This window comes from Populus nigra, chromosome 13 (assembly GCF_951802175.1).
Source record: "Populus nigra chromosome 13, ddPopNigr1.1, whole genome shotgun sequence".
Lineage (NCBI taxonomy): Eukaryota > Viridiplantae > Streptophyta > Magnoliopsida > Malpighiales > Salicaceae > Populus > Populus nigra.
This window is the reverse complement of record NC_084864.1, coordinates 14,807,656-14,832,178: the sequence shown is the minus strand read 5'-3', so window position 1 is coordinate 14,832,178 and position 24,523 is coordinate 14,807,656. Positions and strand designations below refer to the sequence as shown.

General features: G+C 33.5%; 3 protein-coding genes across 4 annotated transcripts; 2 read left to right on the top strand and 1 right to left on the bottom strand.

Moving 5' to 3' along the window:
- Positions 1 to 10,513: 10,513 nt before the first annotated feature.
- LOC133671526 (putative disease resistance protein RGA3) lies at positions 10,514 to 13,799 on the top strand. Of its 2 annotated transcripts, none has more exons than XM_062092292.1 (2): positions 10,514 to 13,343; positions 13,469 to 13,799. In XM_062092292.1, exon 1 carries the CDS (start codon positions 10,697 to 10,699, stop codon positions 13,307 to 13,309), a length of 2,613 nt encoding a protein of 870 aa, XP_061948276.1. In that variant the 5' UTR covers positions 10,514 to 10,696; the 3' UTR covers positions 13,310 to 13,343; positions 13,469 to 13,799. The 2 variants fall into 2 exon arrangements, with proteins under 2 accessions (XP_061948276.1, XP_061948275.1); XM_062092291.1 differs by having other exon boundaries at positions 10,515 to 13,343; positions 13,475 to 13,799.
- A 1,246-nt stretch (positions 13,800 to 15,045) lies between these two features.
- Positions 15,046 to 17,435, top strand: LOC133671329 (uncharacterized). Its single transcript, XM_062092051.1, has 2 exons — positions 15,046 to 15,204; positions 16,111 to 17,435. The coding sequence occupies exon 2, from the start codon at positions 16,552 to 16,554 to the stop codon at positions 17,191 to 17,193; it is 642 nt and encodes a 213-aa protein (XP_061948035.1). The 5' UTR covers positions 15,046 to 15,204; positions 16,111 to 16,551; the 3' UTR covers positions 17,194 to 17,435.
- A 2,434-nt stretch (positions 17,436 to 19,869) lies between these two features.
- On the bottom strand, positions 19,870 to 23,374 carry LOC133671564 (uncharacterized). The gene is made up of 4 exons (XM_062092342.1): positions 22,936 to 23,374; positions 21,748 to 22,009; positions 20,992 to 21,059; positions 19,870 to 20,323 (listed from the first exon to the last, which is right to left on the bottom strand). Exons 1-4 carry the CDS (start codon positions 23,068 to 23,070, stop codon positions 20,000 to 20,002), a joined length of 789 nt encoding a protein of 262 aa, XP_061948326.1. The 5' UTR covers positions 23,071 to 23,374; the 3' UTR covers positions 19,870 to 19,999.
- Between the last annotated feature and the right edge of the window lie 1,149 nt (positions 23,375 to 24,523).

The window sequence follows — 24,523 nt, the reverse complement described above, 5'->3', positions numbered from 1 at the left end:
TTTTTCAAAACACTTTTGAAACACAAAAATAAATAAGATATAAATAATCAAATAAGTTAAGAACATACTTGATTTGTTAAACAATATTTTCCCTCTTCAGCAGCTTGAGATTTGGGTATATAAGTAAAGATTAAGTAATAACATCAAGGGTGGAATTATGGTTCCACGTTAATTTAATTTAAATTAAAATGATATAAAAAATCAAAACAAATTTAATTTATATCAGTACATTAAAAAAAATCAAGACAAATTTAATTTTTTAAAAAATAAATTAAAAAAAATTAAAATTTCTAAAACATATATTTAAAATAAAAAAACAAACAAGTTATTACTATGCTACGCAGCTGTAATGCACTCATGAGAGATTGATTTTCCTTGTTCATTTCAATGGTCACATTTACTATGCTCCGCAGCTGAAATGCACTCATAATAATAAATTGATTTGGAGGCAATAATCAACTCACTACAACACGAAAAAAACAACTGTTTGCTCTGTTTGGTCTTTGCAAGAGTGAGGAAGGGCACCGGCTAAGCTCCTTTAATGAAATGGGTGCATTTAGTAAAAGCACATAAATTCCACCAAAAAGAACTTTTAAAATTAAAATACATTTCAATGGCCAAAGACAGTAATTCAAACACATATTACAAAACAGATGCTTACAAAATTAAATATTAATCTAAAACTAAACATTTGTTTAATATAACTATTTTTAAAAAGTAAATAAAAATCGATAATGCAGTCTATTTCTAAGCAATCTAATATTAAATGATAAAATTGAGAAAAAATAAATTAAAAAACAAAAAAAAAACATATCATATTGGTGGGTAAACTTGTCAAACCTATGAATCGGGTAAGTCGGGCTAGTACGTCAAACCAGTGAACTGAGTTATGGACTCCACTGGGATTATAAAAAAAATATAATCTATTTTTTTATTTAACTATACAAATAACAAAAATAGTTGATTATAAAATCAAATGTAATCTCAATACTGGGATGTTTTTTAAATTACGATAACCTCAAAAAAGACAAAAGGAAATCAATTATGAAACCAAATTTCCAATTAATTTAGTATCTAAGGATGAAAAAAAATTAATTTAAAAAAGTTAAACTTGCTAGACCCACAAACCAAGTCAATCAACCAAACATGTGAATAGACCCACGGACTTTATAAAATTTAATAACATAACTTTTTTCTGAAACTATTTTTTTAACTATACGAGAAGAAAATAGACAATAAAAAAATTAAGTCAATTAAAAAAAACACTCCACCAAACTTGTAAACCAGGGCAATCGGGATTACCCTAACAAATCCACAAACCATGTTAATCTTATAGAAAAGTAAGATAAAAGAAAACAAATTATGAAACTAAATTCTTAACCATCCCAAAGAAAAAAAAAAAGAAAGCAAAACACTGTGGGTTACTATTGTCATTCACAATGCAATGTGTGTGCGTGAACAATGGTTACCTCACACCCTTTAATTTTTGTTACTTTATAAAGTTTAATAACATGACTTTTCTCTAAAACTATTTTTTAACTATATGAGAAAAAAAATATACTATAAAAAAGTTAAATTCAATTAAAAAAAAAAACAATTCACCAAACTTTAAAACCGGAGCAACCTAATTCACATTAGCAAACCCGCAAATCACGTTAACCTAAAAAAAAAGCAAATTACGAAGCTAAAATCTTAACAATGTCAATTTAAAAGATGAAATTAACAAAAATATATTTAAAAAAATCATAACAAAAATTCAAAAAAAACCCAAAAGAAAAAAGAAAGCAAAAAAGTGTGGATTACTATTGTAATCCACAGTGCAATTGGGAGAACAGTGGTTTCTCTTATATCCTTTAATTAATTTTTAATACATTATAAAGTTTAATAACATAGTTTTTCTCTAAAACTATTTTTTTAACTATATGAGAAAAAATAGAATAAAAAAATCAAGTTCAATTAAAAACCCATCAAATCTATAAAATGAGACAACTTGTGTTACCTCGACAATCCTACAAGTCATGCTAACCTCATAAAAAGAAAAAAGAAAAAGAAAAGAAATTACAAAACTAGATTCTTAACCTTTTTAATATTAAAAAAATAAAATCAGCAAAAATAATTTTGAAAAAAAAAAGAAAAAAATAGAAAAAACAAACCATATAAAAAAAAATGTAAAAGAACATTGTAACAGTGAAGTACTTTTCCATGTCATTTAGCTTTTCTTTGTAATAATGAGTGACTGTGTATATTTACTTGTATAAAACCGAAGGGACCCACTCAGGTCCCTGTGTTTCATGATGTAGGCCGAACCTGTCAACACGTTAGATGGAGGATGCCTGCTGATTAGTCAATTATATGAATACTCCATCACCTAAATAAAAAAAGTCTCACTTCCCCACACAAATAGCATCCCAAGTAGCCATTTCATAATTTACAACGACAAATATTGCAAGCAAACAACTATTTAGAAGTTACGTACAATCTCTGTGTTGCCTGCTGCGTCAATTTGCTTTCAACTTTTATTCTGTTATTTTTTTCTGCATGTAGGTACAGTACTATATAACCAGGGCTAGAAATCCAGATGAAGATCGACATAGCCATTATGTCACTTATCCCAAAATCTGTTGCATGAGGATGTGATAACATTATCTTAACAAAAAAGGAAGGAAGGGCAAAAGGAGTTCCATCCAAATTTGGTTGGAATCGGGAAAGAAATAGTGGAGAAATGCAAGCAAATTCCTTTGGCAGTGATTAAAATCACTCAACTTTATGGTAAAAGTGATGAAAAAGAGTGGGAATCGGTGAGAGATAGTGAGAAGTGGGAAGAAGAGGGAGATGGTATTTTACCTGCCTTGAAAATAAGCTATCAAAGACTGCCGACTCACTTGAAAAGATGCTTTCTTTATTGTTCGGTTTTTCCAAAAGATTACCTATTCGCAGATCTCGAATTGGTGCAATTTTGGATGGCGCATGGGCTCATTCTTCAATCATCAAATCCAAATGAGAAATTGGAAGATGTTGGCTTGCGTTATGTGCGCGAGTTGATCTCAAGATGTTTCTTCCAAGATTATGTAGTTACGATTGTTTCAGCTTACTTTAAGATGCATGATATAATGCATGATCTTGCATCATCATTGGCTCAAAACGAGTTTTCAATCATAAGCTCTCGAAACCACCAAATTTCCAAAACGACCCGTCATTTGACAGTTCTTGACTCTGATTCATTTTTTCATCAAACTCTCCCCAGGTCCCCAAACAACTTCCATCAAGTGCGGTCAATAGTCTTTGCAGATACTATAGTGGGGCCTACATGCAAAACAGACTTTGAGAAATGTTTGTCAGAATTTAAGCATTTGCGGTCATTGGAATTATTGGATGATTCTGAATTTGAGGCTTTTCCGGAGAGGATTGGCGCCTTGAAACATTTGAGATATCTCTATTTTAGGAGCAACGCAAAAATAAAAAGACTCCCAAAATCTATTTTCAAATTGCAAAACTTGCAAGCTCTGCTTATAGGTTTGGGATTAGAAGAGCTGCCCAAAGATGTGCGGTACATGATCAGCCTTAGATTTTTATATCTAGTTACTCAGCAGAAGCGGTTGCCAGAAGGTGGGATTGGGTGTTTGGAGTGTCTTCAAACTTTATTCATTGCTCATTGTGAAAATCTAGAAGATTTGTGCGAAGATATGCAAGGTCTTAAAAGTCTTCGAAAATTGGTTATTTTTGAATGTGATAGCTTGATTTCTCTGCCACGAAGCATAAAATGCCTAACTATTTTGGAAGAGTTATTTATCATAAAGTGTGAAAAGCTTAATTTGATGACAATACAAGAAGAGAAAGAGGAAAAAATTCAACCTCTTTCCCCTTCCCTTCGTATTGTACTATTTGCGGCGGTACCAGCAACTATTGCTTTACCAGAACAGCTTTTTCAAGGATCTGCAAAATCCTTACAAACATTTATCATCAGAGATTGTACAAACATTGAAGAAATACCGGAGTGCATCAGCAATTTAAAGAAACTTCAAAATCTTGGGATCATTGATTGTCCAAGGTTGAGCAAAAGGTGCATAAGGGGAATAGGAGAAGATTGGCCCAAGATCAAGCATATCCCTAAAATCAAGTTTGACGATGATGATAGTGGTGAAGAAACATCTGATTAGGTACGGGTTATCAGTAGTTAAATATATCATATTTAGTTTCACATTTTTATCCATTCTTCAATTCCTTTTTTTCCTTTTAAATTCTTTTCAATGTTTATTTGACAAACCTCTTGTGTTTTGGAGGGGCAGGTTCAAGTGGAACTCCATCAGATTTAACCAGAGCAAAAGAACAAGACAAGGCATGTCGTGTCATGATAAAATGCAAAGTTGACTAATTCATTCAGCAATTTAAATTTCTTTGAACTTAAAACATCATTATTAAATTCTATGTTTGTCTAATTTCTTCAGGTTTACTAATGTGAGGGTCCTGTCGGCTGAGATCTTCTGCGACAGTTAGTCTCTTGCAAAGATCAGCTGAAGCCTCGGAGTGTCTGCTTTGTGTAATTTCCTTGGCTAGCTGTATGTGATAATTTGTCATTAATAAATTGATAAACATTTGGTTGTTCTGAATTATTTAAATAATTATGCTACTTCATTGTTTCTAATAATACAACAGTCATCAAGAATCTCAAACTTACTGCAATGTCTCATTCATGAGTTTCAAAGATCTTAACGAAGAAACATCCAATAACATATTAAAAGTTTATAAATTTTTACACCCTGTTTTTCATTAAATTTTGAAATTTCTATGCTTAAATTAATTATTTTTTAATTTTTAATTTTTTTAATATGTAATTGTTAAAAATAATTTTTAAAAAATAAAAAATTTATTTTAATATATTTTTAAGTAAAAATACCTAACACACTCCAAAACCACCCCCTAATCCTAACCAATTTTTGAACTTTTAACAATAACAGCGACCTATAGCAGCGCCGCCTTCACTATCTGTACCACCACAACCGCCCCGACTCCTTCCCTAACAAATTCATCTCTCCAATACACGCCTTCCTTCACTCTTCTTGCACAATCTCCACCGTCGGTAAAAACCTCCCCTCGCTCTTTCTCTAAGATAATAATTACTTAACCGTGTTTTAATCATTTTCACCTTCGCTGACAGATTGCATCAACCATCGCGGATTGCAAATTCTCTCTCTTCATGACCTACCAGTAAACTCTGATACTTCAATAATACTTTTAAAACATAAAAACAAACAGTCTTTAGATTTGATACCGTCGTGGTAGAGTTTGTCATATAGAATTTGGAGCTGTATATGGTGCTCTTCCATTTTTAATATATTTACTCAGACCTGGTTTTCGCCATACTGGATTTTATTGCTAAAATATTAAACGAAACCAGGTTGCAGCTTGCAGAGGAGGTAGGGGTGGTGTTGTGAGCTCTGTTTTGAAAAATTTCATTTGTCCCATTTTCCTTTTTCTAAACTATGTGCCACCAGCAACAAGCAGCTTAAATTTATCTAATCATCGTTATCAAGCTTTAATTTAGCATTAGTGACTTGAATTTGAATCATCACTATCCAGATATTCCTTGTGCAAAAGATAAGGAGAGCTCCTTTTTGTTTCGTTCATGTCATTTTCCTTGCTTCTAGGCCATGGGATGTTTCTAGGCCAAGATTTAAAGCTATTCCCCTACACATATTTGCCTTATCTCAACTATCATTCATTCCAAGAAATGGACATTCTCTGCCATCTTCACCTTCACTGAAACAGCACTTCTCTTTATCCCCTTAACCTTCTTGTTTTTAGCACTCAAAATCTTTGCTGGAAAATCTATCAACAATCCCAACTATCCACCAGTTAAAGGCACAAACTTTAACCAGCTTCTCTGCTTCGACAGGCTCTATGACTGCCAAACTGAGCTTATCGTTTCTAACTCTGGAGTGGATTGTGTATTCATTGATAGTGTATATGGATTTCTTTTATATATATAAATCAAGTATTGAACATATTCATCCTAATATAATAATAAAATCAATGAATGTACAATCAAAGATATAAGAAATTTGTTCACATAAAAAATCAAAGAAGAATAGCTTAGGTGGTCTCATCAAACCATCTAAAAGTTCATTCACTACTGCTAGGCTATAAATAGATCTTCAAGAGAAAACTGAAAGCTAATAGAACCATCCAAAAATGCAAAGCAAGATTTATTGTTAAAGATTTCAAACAGTGAAAAGAAAAAAAAAATTATTTTTCTATATACTTATTTATGTTAATAATAACTTTTATATGTACATTAATAGTTATTACAATTATAACAAGTTAGGAATACATCAAATGTATAGAAAAATAGTTTTTAAATGGTGATTTTGATGGAGAGGTATTTATAAAACAACCTAAGAGGTTTGTTATTAAAGAAAATAAAAAAGAAAAAGATTTTAAACTTGTGAAGTTATTATATAGTTTGAAATAAACTTCTAAATAATTGCATGAAAAATTTGATAATGTTTTATTGTTAAATAAGTTTAAAATCAATAAGGTTAATAAAAGTATTTATGTAAAAAATATAAATAAAAATTATGTTATTGCATTATTTATATTTATATTGATGGATGTTAATTTTGGGTAACAGTAAATATGTGGTCAAATTTTTCAAAAAAATAATATTAACTAACCTAGGGGCATCTTGCAATGTTGAAAGATCGTCAAGCAGTAGCAGTCAAGGTTGGTTGGTGCGGTGTCACTTATTATTATAGTCCGGGTTTTGTATGGCAACTAGATGATTTTTTTTTTTTTCATCAGTTAGTCTAGTGGTAAAGATACTGGGCTTGAGAAATATACTTCCCCATAGCTTGAAGATTTAGTTGAAATGCACGTAAATTCATTCGAATATTCTGATTAAAAAAAAACTAATGATTTTTGTGAATTAAATTAGGAAGTTTAAGAGTGTTTTGAACTGTTGATTGATGATCCAATGCATTTAGGCTGTCGATCCTTTCGTAATTTGTTTTAAATTTTGTGTATTTATGTTGTTGAATCTTTGCTTACCTTCCAATATTATAGCTGCATGTGACAGAATGCTGGGATTCATTCATTCCCTCAATCTTTTATTCGCTCACTACTAACAGCAACCATTGACGTCGCCGCCTGCACTCTCCAGACCACCACAACCACCTCCTCCTCTTTCCTTGATAAATTCACCTCTTCAAATCCACTTTCCAAATCTTCTTTATTTATGTTATTATAACACGATTTTTAACCCCTCTAAAATATCTAAAAATATATATTTCAACGAGAAGAAAATATTTCAGTTAAAAAATATATATTTTAAGAATTTCAAAAAAATATTTTTTAAAAATTTCAAAAAAAAAACAAAGAAAAATTACAATAAGTGGAGGTTGAAATTCATTAAATAATTAAAAATTGAAAAGCTAAGGACCAAATCAAAAAAGGTATCAATATTCAAGGACTATATATAATCCAATTAGGGATGAGATTGAGAAAAAAATAAAGAAAAAATAGTTGAAATTTGCCAAAAATGAAACAATTAAAGATCCAAGAACCAAACTTGGGGACCTTTTAAAAAATGAAATTTTCCCTCACATCAAAATGTTGTCATTTTAATTTTTTTTTTTAAATAAATGCAACGGAGTCGTTCTGTCAATGAATTTCTTTTTTTTTTTTTAAGAAAACATCAGAAGAAATTGATTTGTCCTAAATGTTCTCTTATTGTAAGATTGAGTTTTACTTGGCAAAAGCATATCTGGGCTGAATTAAACAGATGGATGAAATGGATATATTGATATTTTCAGATAGAATTGGGAGCTGTATATGGTGCTCTTCCATTTGTAATATATTTCCTCAAACCTGGTTTTCTTCATTCTGGTTTTTTGACTTTATCTTAGATTACTATCCATGTTCTGACAGGTTCTCCAATCCCTAAAGGGGTGCTTCAGGATATCAACAGAATTCGAGCATGATAAGGATCATAAACATTATTGGGTTGCCTGGCATCACATAACCCTTCCCATAGATGAAGGTGGTCTTGGGATTAGCTAATTCTATGATGTTTCGACTGCGTATGAACTCAAAAATGATTTAGACAAAAGCATGTCTGGCCATCCTTGCTCTTTCGAAGCCGGGAGCTGCTGACGGCTCTAATATTCTTTGATGCTGAATTGCAAATACCTCATAGGAGATGGGCATAACACGCCGTTCTGGCTGCATCATAGGTTCTTGGATGGTTCGCTTATTGAGCACGCTATTGAGTGGCCCACATCTTTTTCCTTAATATCTGAAGTGAACGCGGAAGGTAATTGGAACCTTGATTGCTTGCCTCGCCCGGAGCTTGCTTGCTTGCTTTAAGATGTTGATTGCTCCTCGCCGTGCCTCTGGACACAAGACTTTTCGCTTTCAAAGGACTCCGCCTCCTCTTGGGCACCCACTATCGTCCTTAGTTGTGTTGTAGGGGCCAGGCGGCATAATCCTCTGAGTCCGGATCCACATGTCATAACCTTTCTAACTAGCCTAAAGCTTAAAGACAAATGACCATAGAGTATACCTAGCTTAAAGCTTAACACTCCTCCCTTTGACTTCCATGGTCATACTATATTGCGAATGAGTCTGGACCAAGCAGATGCGGTTGCCAAAAAGTGGGATTGGTTGCTTGAAATTTCTTCAAACTTTACTCATCTATGAGTGTGAAAATCTAGAAAATTTGTGCCAAGATACGCAAAGGTCTTGAAAAGATGCCTTCTTTGTTGTTTAATTTTTTCAAAAGATTACTACTTCTAGGATATTGGTTGAATTGCGTTTCAAAAAATGTTTTATTAAAATTAATTTTTTTGCTTAACATTGTTTTTTGTTTTATTATTTTATTTAATGAGTTGATATCAAAACTATTTTAATATATTTTTAAATAAAAAAATATTTTTAAAAACAACCTATTTATCATTTTGAATGGCACAGAACTCATTCAATCAAAGTCCAAATAACAGCTTGGAACATGCTGGCTTGCGTTATGTGCGCGAGCTGATCTCAAAATGTTTCTTCCAAGATTATGAGGAAGCAATTTCCAAGATCACCAAATGAGTTTTAACAAATACATAAGCTCATTTTGAGCCAATTTTTAAATTAATTTTTTCTCCAATTTCATTTCTTGATGATAATAAGTTGACTAGGAATTATATTTTAATGTTTATTTTAATTTTTTTATATGAGATTATCATAATCTCATTACTCGAGTTAAGAATTTGATAAGATAATCTAAATTAATCATTTTATTTTTTTATAATTTATTTTTTATAAAATTATTTCAATTTTATGATTTAAATCATGAGTTTACACGGTGTATTTATTGGCGAGCACTTCATTAAAGAAACAACGTAATCTAAACAGAAGATTTGATTACTATCCTGCAATGTTTTGAAGGAGGTTTCCAACATTTAATTAAAAACTCTTGAACTAAAACACTTGGTCTCGATTTGAGTAAGTATGAAATAGATGGGAGAATCCTCGACTAAATCAAAGCACATGGACTCCAAGTTATTTTATGAATCAAAGATGGAAAGAGTTCCTTTGTGCCGTAATTATTAAACTTTAAACTGATTTGAACAGATTAACTTAAAAAACTCGTGATTCAAAACTCGGCTTGTAATAAATTTTAATTTAAAACTATTTACCCGATCAAACTTTGTTGAACTAACAGATTCATTGGACCAAACCAAACCCAAGACCAAACGAAACCCAGCTAAATTAACATAATTCTTGTTTCTTTGAAAGAAAATTATTAACCCGAATCGTTCCAGTAACTCGTAAATTAACCGGACACTACATTTATATTGTTACAAGTGAAATCTCAGATAGGATACTACAGCTATGCCTTGGTGAGCTTTTCTAAAGCTTAGCAAGAGTGTAATCTTCAATGATTTCCTTACTTTATAAAGTTGCGATTATAGTTTTGCAAAAAAAAAAAAGTGCAAAGCAAGTGGCATTGTTGCAATGCTCTTTGGACGATGAAACACACACACATACATACAGACAAGAATGATGACAAAAGGTGTAAGAAATCATTGCTTTTGCTTGAAAAAATGAATTGCTTAAATTAAATATCTAGTCATCGACTATCAATCTGAGTCAGACCCTATCACCTGTAACATGAACCAGGATCATGCTTTTGCGAATTGTTGGATGCATCAACGGTCTACAAGCTATGCCCAGCAAGACGTCGTAGAATTTCCTCACATAATGTGTCTGGTGCAATGCTACCATAACCAAATCCATTCGAGGATTCTGGCGAGCTCTGTTTGGGTTTGCTCGTTCATTTTACTTGTTGAACAGAGTCGTGTTTTTTTTAAAATTTATAAATTAGATATAAATTTCATGTATTTCTTAAAACTTACACCATTTTAGTTTGTATAATTGTTCTCTAAAATAAAATTTTAAATTGGCTCAAAATGAGTTTTAAATTATAAGCTATCAAAACCACCGATTTTCCAAAACGACCCGTCATTTTTCAGTTACTGATTCCATTTCGTTTTTTCATCAAACTCTCCCCAAATCCCCAAATGAGTTCGACCATGTGTGGTCAATATTCCATGGAAGAAGCTACAACACAATTGCACAACTCCAAATTGCTAGTCCTTCCTTATTAGCAACTTCTTGTAAATTTCTTCTTTTTGACTTTTCATACCTTAATTTTATGATCAAGAAGACTCAACGACTTCTCCTATCCACTCAGAAAGCGGAACTCCACTCTTATCTCAATCATTTCTTCCTATCAAACACTTCTCCCCTCACTCAAAAAAAAATGGCAGAAGCTTTTGCAGCCGAGATTGCAAAATCCCTTTTAGGGAAGCTGGGATCTTTCGCTGTACAAGAATTTCGTTTGGCATGGGGACTTGAAGATGACCTTGCACGTCTTGAAGAGAGATTGAAAGCCATCAACGTGGTGCTGTCCGATGCTGAGAAGCAACAATCAAAGAATGACAGGATTCGGCTCTGGCTCCATATGCTCAGAGAAGTCTTGTATGATGCAGAGGACGTGCTGGACGAAATCGAGTGCGAAACTTTGCAAAGGCGGGTGGTGAAAACTAAAGGGAGCACCAGCAGAAAGGTACAACACTTCTTTACAAGTTCTAATATGATTCCATTCAGGTTAAGAATGGGTCATAAGATAAAGAAGATCATAGAAAGACTAAATGATATTTCAGCTCTTAAGTCTGACTACAACCTCAGCGAGCAGACTATTGATTGTAGTCATGTCTTGCATGAGGAAACAGAGATGAACCGATCCTTTGAGAGCTTTTCCGGTCTTATCGGAAGAGATAAAGACAGAGAACGCATCATCAACCTTTTAATAGCACCTATAAAGGTTGGTGATGCACATCCCCTTGTCCTTCCAATAGTAGGAATGGGAGGCTTGGGGAAGACATCTCTTGCCAAATCGGTGTGTGATGCTGAAAATGTAAAAAGTCATTTTGATCTGAAGATGAGGGTATGTGTTTCAGATGATTTTTCCTTGAAACAAGTGATACAAAAAATTATTAAATCTGCAACTACTGGGGAAAGATGTGCAGATTTGGATGGGGGTGAACTTGAAAAAAAACTTGAAGAAATTCTGAATGGTAGGAAATACTTGCTTCTTTTGGATGATGTTTGGAATGAAGATGCTCAAAAATGGTTGTTGTTGAAGCCTTTGTTATCAAAAGGTGCTGATGGAAGTAAGCTTATAGTAACTACCCGTAGTCAACGTGTTGCTGACATTATGGGTACTGTTGCTGCGTACAACCTAAGTCTTCTTGGTCAAGAGGACTGTCTGTCGTTGTTTTACAAGTGTGCATTCAAGGAAGGGCAAATTGAGTTGTATCCAAATTTGGTTGGAATTGGGAAAGAAATAGTGGGAAAATGCAAGCAAGTTCCTCTGGCAGTGATTAACATGGGGACTCAACTGTATGGTAGGACTGATGAAAAAGAGTGGGAATCGGTGAGAGATAGTGAGAAGTGGGAAGAAGAGGGAGATAGTATTTTACCTGCCTTGAAAATAAGCTATCAAAGACTGCCGACTCACTTGAAAAGATGCTTTCTTTATTGTTCGTTTTTTCCAAAAGATTATGAGTTCGTAGATCTCTTATTGGTGCAATTTTGGATGGCACATGGGCTCATTCATCAATCATCAAATCCAAATGAGAATTTGGAAGATGTTGGCTTGCGTTATGTGCGCGAGTTGTTCTCAAGATGTTTCTTCCAAGATTATAAGGATAGGATGGGTGGAGCTGTCTTTAAGATGCATGATTTGATGCATGATCTTGCATCATCGGTGGCTCAAAATGAGTTTTCAATCATAAGCTCTCAAAACCACCAAATTTCCAAAACGACCCGTCATTTGTCAGTTCTCGACTCTGATTCATTTTTTCATAATACTCTCCCCAAGTTCCCAAACAACTTCCATCAAGTGCGGTCAATAGCCTTTGTAGATAGTATAGTGGGGCCTACATGCAAAACAGACTTTGAGAAATGTTTGTTAGAATTTAAGTATTTGCGGTCTTTGCAATTAAGGGAAGATTCTGAATTTGAGGCTTTTCCGGAGAGGATTGGGTCCTTGAAACACTTGAGATATCTCCATTTTGGAAACAACGCAAAAATAAAAAGACTCCCAAAATCTATTTTCAAATTGCAAAACTTGCAAGCTCTGTTTACAGGTGAAGGATTAGAAGAGCTGCCCGAAGATGTGAGGTACATGATCAGCCTTAGATTTTTACTTCTAGTGACTCAGCAGAAGCGGTTGCCAGAAGGTGGGATTGGGTGTTTGGAGTGTCTTCAAACTTTATACATTGTTGCGTGTGAAAATCTAGAGAATTTGTGCGAAGATATGCAAGGTCTTAAAAGTCTTCGAAAATTGGTTATTAGTGGATGTGATAGCTTGATTTCTCTGCCAAGAAGCATAAGATGCCTAACTACTCTGGAAGAATTACTTATTAGTAATTGTGAAAAGCTTGATTTGATGACAATAGTAGAAGAGAAAGAGAAAAAAATTCAACCTTTTTCCTTTTCTCTTCGTATTGTACTATTTATGGCGGTACCAGCAACTATTGTTTTACCAGAACAGCTTCTTGAAGGATCTGCAGAATCCTTACAAACATTTATCATCGAAGGCTGTCCAAACATTGAAGAAATGCCGGAGTGCATCAGCAATTTTAAAAAACTTCAAAATCTTGAGATTATTGATTGTCCAAGGTTGAGCGAAAGGTGCATAAGGGGAACAGGAAAAGATTGGCCCAAGATCAAGCATATCCCTAAAATCTTATTAGGTTGATGATGATGACAGTGGTGAAGAAACATCTAATTAGGTACGGGTTATCAGTAGTTAAATATATCATATTTAGTTTCACATTTTTATCCATTCTTCAATTCCTTTTTTTTCCTTTTAAATTCTTTTCAATGTTTATTTGACACAACCTCTTGTGTTTTGGAGGGGCAGGTTCAAGTGGAACCCCATCAGATTTAACCAGAGCAAAAGAACAAGACAAGGCATGTCGTGGGTGTCATGATAAAATGCAAAGTTAACTAATTCATTCAGCAATTTAAACTTCTTTGGACTTAATACGTCATTATTAAATTCTATGTTTGTCTAATTTCTTCATGTTTACTGCTGTGAGGGTCCTGTCGGCTAAGATCTTCTACGACAGTTAGTCTCTTGCAAAGATCAGCTGAAGGCTCGGAGTGTCTGCTTTGTGTAATTTCCTTGGCTAGCTGTGTGTGATGACTTGTCATGAATAAATTGATAAACATTTGGTTTTTCTGAATTATTGGCTTGCCTCTTTATCTTATTTAAAATATTGTGTGTGATCATTTAAATAATTATGCTTAACATATATATATATATATATATATATATATATATATATATATATATATATATATATATATATATAAGTTGATATTAATGTTAGTGCTTCCCTTTTTTAAATTAAACTTCTTGTAATTTCTTTTTATCTAAAATTTATTAGAGTTCAATGCAAGTGTTATCAAATTATTATTTATGATAATAATTATAATAATTTATTTCAACATTATTATTTTACAATTAAAATATAAAAAAATTATAAAAACTTTATTTCTCACCTCTGTAATTATTATTATTATTATTAAACTCGGTCAGCCAAACAGGTTAACCAGATAACTCGTCAATCCAACCCTTAACTCGAGTTAAATTTTAAAATAAATAAATAGAAATTGACTCGGTAAAAGTCTGGTTTAATTAAAATAAAATCAAAACAATATTTTTTTATTTATAACATTATTTTAAATTGATTGAATCAGTCTAAATCAATGTGCGTAACTTATGACCTGAATTTTAGACTAGATCGTGGCTATATTAGGTTTGATAACTTTGATATATATACCTAGTTAAATAAAAAGGTTTAATTTAGTAGTGCTTAGGATAAAAACTGATATCTAACTCAGCTGAGAGGTAACTCAATTAGTCAAATCTTGAGTTTGCTTTTTAATAATCATAAGTACGAGTTCTCTTAAAGCTATTAAAAGTTTACATAATTATTAATTTCAGGATCCATGAGATTAGTTGAGATGAACGCTAACTGACCTAAATATCTATAATAATCTAAAAAAAAATGTTAAAAATAATAATAATAATTTTCAAAATCCAACTCATTAATATCATTTTGTTTTTACTGTTTTGTCCATGAGAGTTGTCGATCACTTCACTTCACTTCACTTGATAAGTCAGTCCCAATTTCCAAAACCAACTTGATCTCTACTTACCACCCCCAACAATAATCTACACCATCCATCTAATTTCTCCCGAACAAGAAACCTAAATCTGACGGTCTAGCAAGCACTATCTATGGGACCCACTCTCACTAATCTTTATCACTCTCACCAAAACCTGCCATGTGGCATGACATTATAAGTGACACCATACACCCTCCTGTCAGCAACCCATGAATTGCCACGTCTCCTAATCTAATCTGAGAATTACGGGATTACCCTTCCTCTCTTGTCACCTATCTCATGTGATCAGTTATTTTATCCCTCTCCCTTTGATTTTCTCTCACCTTTTCTCTTACTTTCTGTGGATCCAAACACTCCATTATAAGTTCTCTATATTTTCAGTTCTCTCTGTTTCTCTGTTTTCTCTTCAGTTTTAGAGGGAGAAGTGAAGACCCTTTCAATCTCTCAGTGAAAAAGGTTTGTTTTGTATACCTTTAAAGTTTTGATTTTTATTCAATTTTTATTTGTGGGCTTATTGAATAAAGTATGTTTTTATTGAATTAATGTTTTTTAATGAATTTTGTGTCTTTTAGCTTGATGGGTTTTTGGATCTAATGTTATTGTATCTGTTTAACTGGTTTCTTATTGCATGTTTAATAGTTTGGTGATGTGGGTTTGTTTTGTTTGTCTAAGATTTGATTTGAATTATGATTATCGGTAAGAGTTGTAGCCTGGGATCTAATAAAGGATTGAAATTTGAATTATGATGTTATTTTCTGTCTCAAAAGTTGAAGACTGAACTGGTTGGAATTTTTAGATGTGATTTGTTACTTGAATGGTTAATTGGATGCATAAGTGTTGGAGTCTTTTGGGATCTGAAATCTGAACTAAGAGATTGTGATGTTCAATCATGGAATCAGCTTAAGAAAGAGTGATTTCTAATTGACTTGATATAGGATAGTATAACAATGAATGAGTTGAAGAATGGCAATGATAATTGATCAAGGGAGTGAGGATTAGGTTTAGTTTCTGTATGTTTTGGACTTTTGATTATTAATAACAGGATCCAGTTAATATTTTTATCAATATGGCATTAGTTTCTGCTGGCACCGATGCACAGAACACAACTTTATCAATGTGAGGATCTGTTTTGTTGGTTAGGGTTATATAATTGACAATTAAATTGTTGTGAATTATTAAATAGTTAAGGGTAGATGCTTTAAAACTTATTTTTGTGGCTGAAACAAGGATTTAAATGAGGTTAGATTATGTTTGGTAATTCTGTGCAATGTGACCTATCCGTGTATTATTGCTTGTTTAAGGTTTTTTGGATGGTTTCTAGTGTGGCTTCATTTTTTGACTTGTTTAGCTTTTCGACTGCAGGAGAGAAGGCCATGTGAGCTGTTTGAAGTCCTGGAGTGAGATTGTTGTTTTTGCAATTTTGATCGGCTTTGTGGTTTTATTGGTGTGCACAAAATGGGCAAATGCGAGGGTTGTGGAAAATTAGGAAGAATGGTGTCAATGGATGATTCTGTGGATGCCTATCATTTCTCTCTTCTATTGTCTCCTGTTGTTTCTGTTTGGGATTGTATTGTCCGTAAGATGAGGTATTCCTTCAGACCTGAGTGGGTGTAGTTCTCAAACTTCTGAGATTTCATTAGTTTTTTATACTGAAATTAGGTAGTGTTGTTTAGTAGTAAACAAAGGGTGGAAAAGGAACAGATAAAGAAAAAAAGAAAGTTATAGGGAAATGTACACATTTTAGAGGAGTTCTCTTTAAGCTTCATAAGTTGAAAACAGGACAATATTTGGAGTTCAGTAGTTATGGATAGCATAGCATGTAATAAAGTGCAACCTGTTGTGAGGAAAGTGAAGAAGAAGCAGGTCAAAGGTGAGATGGATCGTCTCAGGCAGGCTGAGAAGAAGAAGAGGCGTTTGGAGAAAGCTCTAGCTACATCTGCGGCAATCCGATCTGAGCTAGAGAAGAAGAAACAAAAAAAGAAGGAAGAACAGCAGAGACTTGATGAAGAGGGTGCTGCAATTGCAGAGGCTGTTGCTCTACATGTCTTACTTGGCGAGGACTCTGATGATTCATGTAAAATTGTGCTAAACAAAGAGGAAGTTTTCAACACTTGGAGTTGTGCTGGCAATATTGACCTTTTCGTGGGTGAAAAGAGGCCATCTCTCCCTCACAAGGACTGCTCAGGGAATTCATTTGAAAGGATAGGCTGGGTCCCTTGTACTTATGGAACTGGATGCCAATGGGGGGAGAGGGAAAATAATGACTTAACATTTTCATACGAGTCTCTTCGAAGGAGCATGCCAGTGCAATACTTCGACGATGGCAGTTGGGGTACTACAGAGTTCTCAGCTGGACTTATTGCAGCACAAGCTGTTTCTTCTCTCCAGATTGCAGAGGATGCGCATGGGGATACATTTCTCTTTGATGGAATGCTAAGACGGTAGAGAAGCAATTCTCCGCTGCCTTTCAAAAATGAGGCACAGTTATTGTTCCAAAATAATGGTTTTGTATATATTCGTGAATGTCTTGCTGTCATTTATCAGATTTGCGTGTTGCTGCTTCTGGTTTGAACAAATGTTGCACTTGTTATCTCCTTGTGTTTCATCATGTCATTTGCTCAAGAAGCATGTTTAATTTTTTGTTACTTGAAACATAATTTTACTGGTACTTTGTTTTCCTTGTGGAACGATTTCTTTGATTAATTCTAACAAACTACCTTTATCGTTGACAGCTAAAGCAATAACGTCCATTTTATTGAGATTTTTCTTTTCTTTTCTTTTTGGTTCAACGTTCGTTAGAATCATGTTTACATTTGATTCGCAATCCTCTGTTAAAAAAATATCAAAATTGTGACACAGTGATCTATCATGAGTTGGATGTATGGCATTGTAGCCTCGCATCACTCACGGGGTGTGTGTAGTGTCTACTGCAATTTCTCTTGATATTGATGAGTAGTTCTCTTGTTAATGTATAGATGAAGGTGAACTCGTGGTTCTGTTGATAAGAACCCATAGTTGAATCGAAGGTAACAGTCACCCTGAAAGGCTAGTGCTGGGAACAAGAACGGAATGCCGATATCTTCATCTGGGCCACGCTCCAATTGGGCTCACCAGCATCTACGTGAGCTATGGAAGACCGGATGGCACCTGAAGTATTCATTGCTTCAAGTATTGAAGCAAGAGACCGGTGGTGCTGCTTCTATAATCCCACGGAGTGTCTACTCGAATCCTCTCCTGTTTCTTCACCATCTCTTCGCTTGACAAGCCTTGTTATTAAACTTGGCGTAGCAAGTTGACGACTCGTTAATTTATCTTTTAACCAGTTCGAGTTTCAAATTAAAATAGATAAAGTATTAATCCAATAAACCTAGCAAAACAATTTACAGTTATATTATCAGGTCAAAACTTTTTTTAAAAAATAAAAATTTTAAAATAATAAAATTTTTAATTTATCCGGATTTATCCATTCAACCCGTAAACTAATTCTTGAGACAAAGGCCAGGTTTATCAACATTGCTAACAAGATTCCCATGATGATTGTTGATCTTTGTTAGGAGCCGGATGAGAAGACAACTAGGCATAGCACGTAGCTCAACTTCCATGGCAACCAATGAATTCCTTCCAAGTTGTCTACTGCCCACTACTACAAGATAGACGTGACTGATAACAATGAACAGGTTTCTGTATAATGTCGGCAACTCACTTTTCACATTTCTCTTGGGTTCGAATTCGAAGAGAGGTTGCCAAAAACAAGTTTTCTCGATCAGAATAAAATGAGTGTTCTATTAGTTATTTTTTAAAGTAATTTTATTTAGAAATATATTATAATAAAAAATTTTACTTTTTAAAATGATATGAAACCCCAGAAAAATTAATTTAAAATAAAGAAAAAAATCAATTTTTTTTAAAAATATTTTTAAAACATAAAAATAAATAATATCATAACATGTCTAAAATCCAGCTGAAGAAGAATTGCCTATGTCAGGGAAAAAAATGATTTGATAATTTATCTAATCTTTAAATAAGAGGGAAAAAAAACCTTATCCAATTGTCATTGATGATTTTGTGGGCAAGATTTTTGTTTTTACGTCTGGAAACGTTTTTGAAAGAAAATTGATTTTTTTATTTTTTTCTTTACTTTAAATGTTTTTTTGTTTTCTGATATTTTGATATATTAATATTAAAAATAAATATTTTCAAATATATATTATTTTAATATATTTTTAAATAAAAATATTTTAAAAAATAATGACCAAAATACCAAACTAACTCAATGAAAGTTGTGATTGAAACTACAGTTCTCCATCTCAACTTGCGCTCGTGCCATCCATCTTTTAATCACTAATCTGACAATCCATATAGTTAGAAAACACGTTGGAAGTCAACATGATTCCTCTATGGATCTTGATAGAAGATAAAAAGGTCCTCTAGGTTTTTTTAGGTTAAAAAAATGGTATGAAATCAATCTATGTTGAAAAGAAGGGAGATATCGAAACTAGTTCAACTACATCTCAGACCCGATCCAAAGATATACTTGAAAAAAAACCTCTATTATTTAATTAATATAGATTAATTATTTTTATTAAAAAAATATTATTTTATTTTTATTTAAATTATTGATATTAACTTTATCGAATTTAGACTAGGTTTAATTAGATGAATGAAATTACAAGTCAATTTCAATCCTTTTATTTGTAGAATTTCTGTCGGATAAGTCACAGATTTCTTTGATGAATCCACCGAAAATAGATGGAACTTAACAATTATTAGCCTCCCTCACATCATGTCACGTAAAGAGAAAATTTTAAGCACGACACTATAATACAAAAAAAAAAAAAAAAACAATTACAAGAAAAAACGTGACATGTTCTCCGTTTATTGAAAATAATGTGGTAACTTAAAAGAGCACCTACATAAATTGGCCTGAGTGGTGATTGTGGTCTCGAATTCAAGCTCTTGTGGATGAAGCAAGTTTTAGTGGAAGAAGTCCCAGTCTTGACGCCCAACAGAACCCCGGCAAGGGTTGAGGCCACGAGTTGAGATCACTCAGATCATGTATGTTTTATACCAGAAAAGCATGTCCAGATTCCATGAGGATTAATAGTGGCATATGGATGTGGATAAGAGAAAAACACTTCACATTGATAATCTTTTCAACGTGCTTTGGTGCTTTTAGGCACCATCAGAAAAGCAATTCAGTTGGAAAAGCAATGAACAATTTTACAACGATACACAATGAATGAATCTTTGATCAGCTAGATGTATGCCTAAAATTCCGATGCAGTGGTGGTAGCTCTGGTTCTTGTTGTGAGTTCTGCCAAGATAGTTGATCTGATCCTTGCTTACTGAGTTGCCGCTGAAGCAGTACATCTTCATCCTGATCATCAACTTCTGTGCCACTAGGTTTGGCACCATTTGTGATGAGGTTTTTAAACCAGGATGCTTGGAATCTAGGGACTCCTGTGTTTGAGTTTGCGGGGGACTCAGGAGCAGATCCATTGCTGGAAGTGACACCCACAAGGAATCTATATGCAACTTTGCTGGCGGATACAATCTCAGTCTTGGCTTGTCTAAACTGCAATTAGCAAAACCACGCATTTAGGGATTAGGGAAAAGCTAATCACGATAGGCAGGCTCTGAAGCCTACACCAGTTCATATGAATATCAAACTAATTCTTTTTCTTTTTGGTGATCAAACATCCAAGTTCCAATCTGATTAATCACCACTTTCAGGCCATTTTTGAAACGGTGACAATAGAACATGAAGCCACTAGTAAAAAAAAAGGATGAACCAAAGAAAATATACTGGATGCACTGTGGGCGATTTCACTGGTGCAGATTTAATTCACAATCTTCTGTACTATTGTTTGAAGCAGAAGAAGATACCGCATGTTTGATAAACACTAAGAACTACGTTCACATCCTCAATGATTTCAAACACAGAAAAATCCTAAAAAATAACTTTGTAAAAAAATAAACAGGGAAAAGCACAGAAATATGGGAAAGTGAAGCATAACACAGATTGCACTTCACATGCAAACAAACAAGCATTAATGAATTACCACCTGTTATGAATTTTGTGTGGAGGGTGGGTGTACAAGAATATGGACTTTGGGTCTCTATAGCTCCAGTGAGTGCACATGTGGAGAGCACTAATTACATGAAGTTGACAATGGTAATCAACCCAAGTGCGGGATACAATCCAGGCAAAGAAAGAAAAAGAAATACAGGAGAACATCTCACCCGGAAAGCTGTATTTCCTGCTATTTCCATGGCAGCATCACCAGCATTGGCAAATCGATTGACCCAACCTGTCAGACAAATCACAGGAACATCCACTTCAGGGAAATTGCAAAAATAAAAAGTGCTGGCACAACACATTTGTTTCTTAAGTTGAAAAAGGTGAAAAATGGTTACAATCCCCAAGAAACAAGGGCTAAGCTTATAATTCATAGAAAAAATTTACTTTATTACTGGCAAAGGAGCCATAGTTTACAACTAAAAATGCAGGGCCAGTTGTCAAGAGGGATGGGGCAGCACTATGAAGAAACAGAGCCCAGCCCACCCTAAGGCAGAGTAGAGCACAAAATGCAGAATGACTCTTTTTTGTGATCTTCCATAATTACATATACTCCTCAGACGCTAAGGTTAATAGTGCAGGTGCTTAGCCAAGCAACTTTAAAGGATTTTTGGATAAGGAAGCTTTTCCACACAGATTTCCTGGAGAATGGGAGGGAGGATGGGCGAGAGAAAAATCTTGCCAGGTTTAAGGACATTGTCAAACTCAAGAGGACATCTGACAGCATGAAAAATACACATAAATGTCTCCACATACTGCTCTATTTATTGATCATGAATCTGAGTCTACTGGACAATTACATTCAGAAAGAGAACAGTGTTCCAGTATACAAGCAGAGCACACCAATCGCAATAAATAGTCGGCCAATTTATCAAGATTCAAGTTTTAGATATTCTTCTCAGAAAAATAAAAATTCTTACCTGGAAGTTTTGGCACACCAAGCCTTTCACAAAATTCATCACAGAAGTGATTACAGTTCTTGGCCAACAAGTCATAGTCACTTCCAGGCCATTCTCTACTAAGTTCCCGCAAGATCTGATTCACCTTAAAGATTGAAAAGCTGGTTTTTCCTAGTACAATTCTCTCACGGTATGTATACATTGGATTCTTTCCAGAAGGGCAGCTAAAAACTCCAGTTCCATGTTCACAAAACCCAAAAGACCATTCATCTTCTCCATATACCTGACATGCATAAAAGAAACAGACCTATTACCCTCAAGTCATATATTCACTTCATCTGAAGAGAATAATGGAAACAGCCTGAAAATAAAAAATACCAACAAGAAAGTAAAAGGTGCAGCATAGTATTAAAATATAAGAGCTCAGTGTCTAGTTTAAGACATGAATTCATTTGTCTATATCTAGTCACCTTACTGCATAATTCAGTACTCGGGAACTAACTATAGATAACAGAGCTTCGTCACACTGCACGCACAAGACATCAATGGACTCAGTCTGTGCACAAGCTTGTGGTTTTCCATAAACAACTCCACTGATACTAGGAAACTTTACCTAAACTTAATCACACGACAAATCCTTTTACAATGCTGAGTCAGAAAACTGAACTACATCAAAAGGAAGCAGCAAAAAACATAAAATTCATGATTATGAAAAAATGCCCCCTCCACATATTGCATGTCAAAACAAATCCCCTCCCCCCATCCCAGCTTGACTAAATCTCTTCAACACAGTCAAGTAATTATTGTTCAGGGAAAACCCAATTTACAGCACAGTTGAAACTTCCAGATCTTGAATGACAAGACTTCTAGTTCTATCAGCAAAGAGACCTCAAAACACCAATAATCCACCATATAAATGGCAGGGACCAGAAAACAGTAACTACCTCTATCAATTAAAAATAAAAATTCCAACACAGTTTAAAACTTTTTGCTTATTTTACCACACAATAATTCAATCCATAAATCAGTGACTTATTTAAGTACTGGAACCAGAACCAGAACCAAAACCACAGATCTCACTTTCCACTGGAAAAACATTAAATCAAACCATTTCAGTAAATACTTAATTAAACCTGGATCTCTCTAATTTTACACTAACTCCACCGTCACAGTTGCAATTAAACAAACAACAGAGAGAGAGGGAAAGACCTGAACGGCGCTGTGGAAGATGCCGCCGAGACCAATAGTGTCTTTGAAGATCTTGTTGATGTTCAAAATAGTGTTGTTCGTCTTCTCCGATCCACTATTTGTCACGTCATATACATGCAATATCACCTCCGTCATCCTCTCCCTCTTTTTAACCAATCCAATCCAGTCCAAAAACCCTAACCCTACTTTCACCAAAATCACACACAGAAAAGCTCTGTGTCACGCTCTCTCTCTCGATCTTACTCTCTGCCTCGTTCAACTTCTTCTATTCAATTTTGTCCCTCCCTCCCTCTTTCTCGCTGTGTGTATGAGGAATTCGGGATTTTTAGATTTTGGCCTCGAAGTGCTAAAAAATTGCTTTTTTTTATTTGAAGAGAGATGAAGGAAGAAGAGTTTGATTATGGGAATCTAAGAAATTGTGCCTAACCATCATGATTTTTTTTTCTTTTTTTTTTGGGTTTTCAACTTTATTCACTAACTAAAACTCTGCTTCAATTTAGTCCTTTTAAGTTTTAACTTTATTTTATTTTGTCTACAAAAATAAAGGTGAAAGGTCTAACCGGGGACTGATTTGATATGAAGCTAACTAAGTGGGGACTGATATATAGTTAATCTAAACTTTTTTTTTTGAAGGGAAAGGAATTGGATTGTTAAATCGGTCCCAGGTATTTGGGAGAATTATAATTAAACCCTAAAAGAAGGGCTTCTTTTTATATTTAACAACTGTCTGCCACTAGTGGAGAAGCCTTCAGTAATGATTAGGAAGAGTGGGGATGGGGATAGAGTAGGACCCCACCATGATGGCAATGGCATTTATCATATCCTCCAAGGCCAGTCTTTATCTTAATTACGATAATGCCCTCTCTGTTAGTTTGAATTTGAACTGGCCTTTATCTCTCTCTCTTTTTTCAATTAAGAAATTAAAAAATAAAATAAAAAATGTATTTTGGTTTTTATTGTTGTGAATTGAAAAGGATATTGAATGAAGTTCACAATGATACGTTAATTAATGAATACAATTAGGAAGATAATAAACATTTTTAACAATCAAATTAATTTTAAAAAATGGAAAAGAAAATGAAATTGTTAGTTTTTTAGGGTAAAAATTGTATTTCACAAATTTTTTTTTTATGAATATTCAGCTATATAGATAAAAAATAACTCGTTATAAAGACAGCAATATCAAACAAATATAAGTATATATAGTTAAATGAGTATACTAATATAATATACTCATATTTGTTTGTTTTCAGAAAAAAAAAAAAACAAACAAACATAGGTATATTAATATACTCATTTAAATAAATATCTTTTATTTTAATAATAGATATCCTTAAGTCATTATTAAAATCCTAGGATTCATAATAATCATATTTCTTATTAATAATCGTTATGAAATTTAGGTATTATTAATCATTTGTTTTATAATATCCATCCGAAGTTAATTTATTTACTTGTATATTTTAAATTTAATTAAAGTTATATTTTAAATTAGATTAGATGTTATTTGATCGGGTTATATCCGGTTGATTTAATATATTAATCTTATTCAGTAAATTTTATCAAAATCTTATATGATTTTTTTAGA

What these genes read in the sequence shown, in the direction of transcription:
- LOC133671526 (XM_062092292.1), top strand. Translation starts at nt 10,697, where the DNA reads ATGATCAAGAAGACTCAACGACTTCTCCTATCCACTCAGAAAGCGGAA.
- LOC133671329 (XM_062092051.1), top strand. Translation starts at nt 16,552, where the DNA reads ATGGATAGCATAGCATGTAATAAAGTGCAACCTGTTGTGAGGAAAGTG.
- LOC133671564 (XM_062092342.1), bottom strand. Translation starts at nt 23,070, where the DNA reads ATGACGGAGGTGATATTGCATGTATATGACGTGACAAATAGTGGATCG. An exon ending in TCTTCCACAGCGCCGTTCAG is followed by an intron (nt 22,010 to 22,935) that starts GTCTTTCCCTCT and finishes TATGCATGTCAG; the next exon opens with GTATATGGAGAAGATGAATG. An exon ending in TGGTGTGCCAAAACTTCCAG is followed by an intron (nt 21,060 to 21,747) that starts GTAAGAATTTTT and finishes TTTGTCTGACAG; the next exon opens with GTTGGGTCAATCGATTTGCC.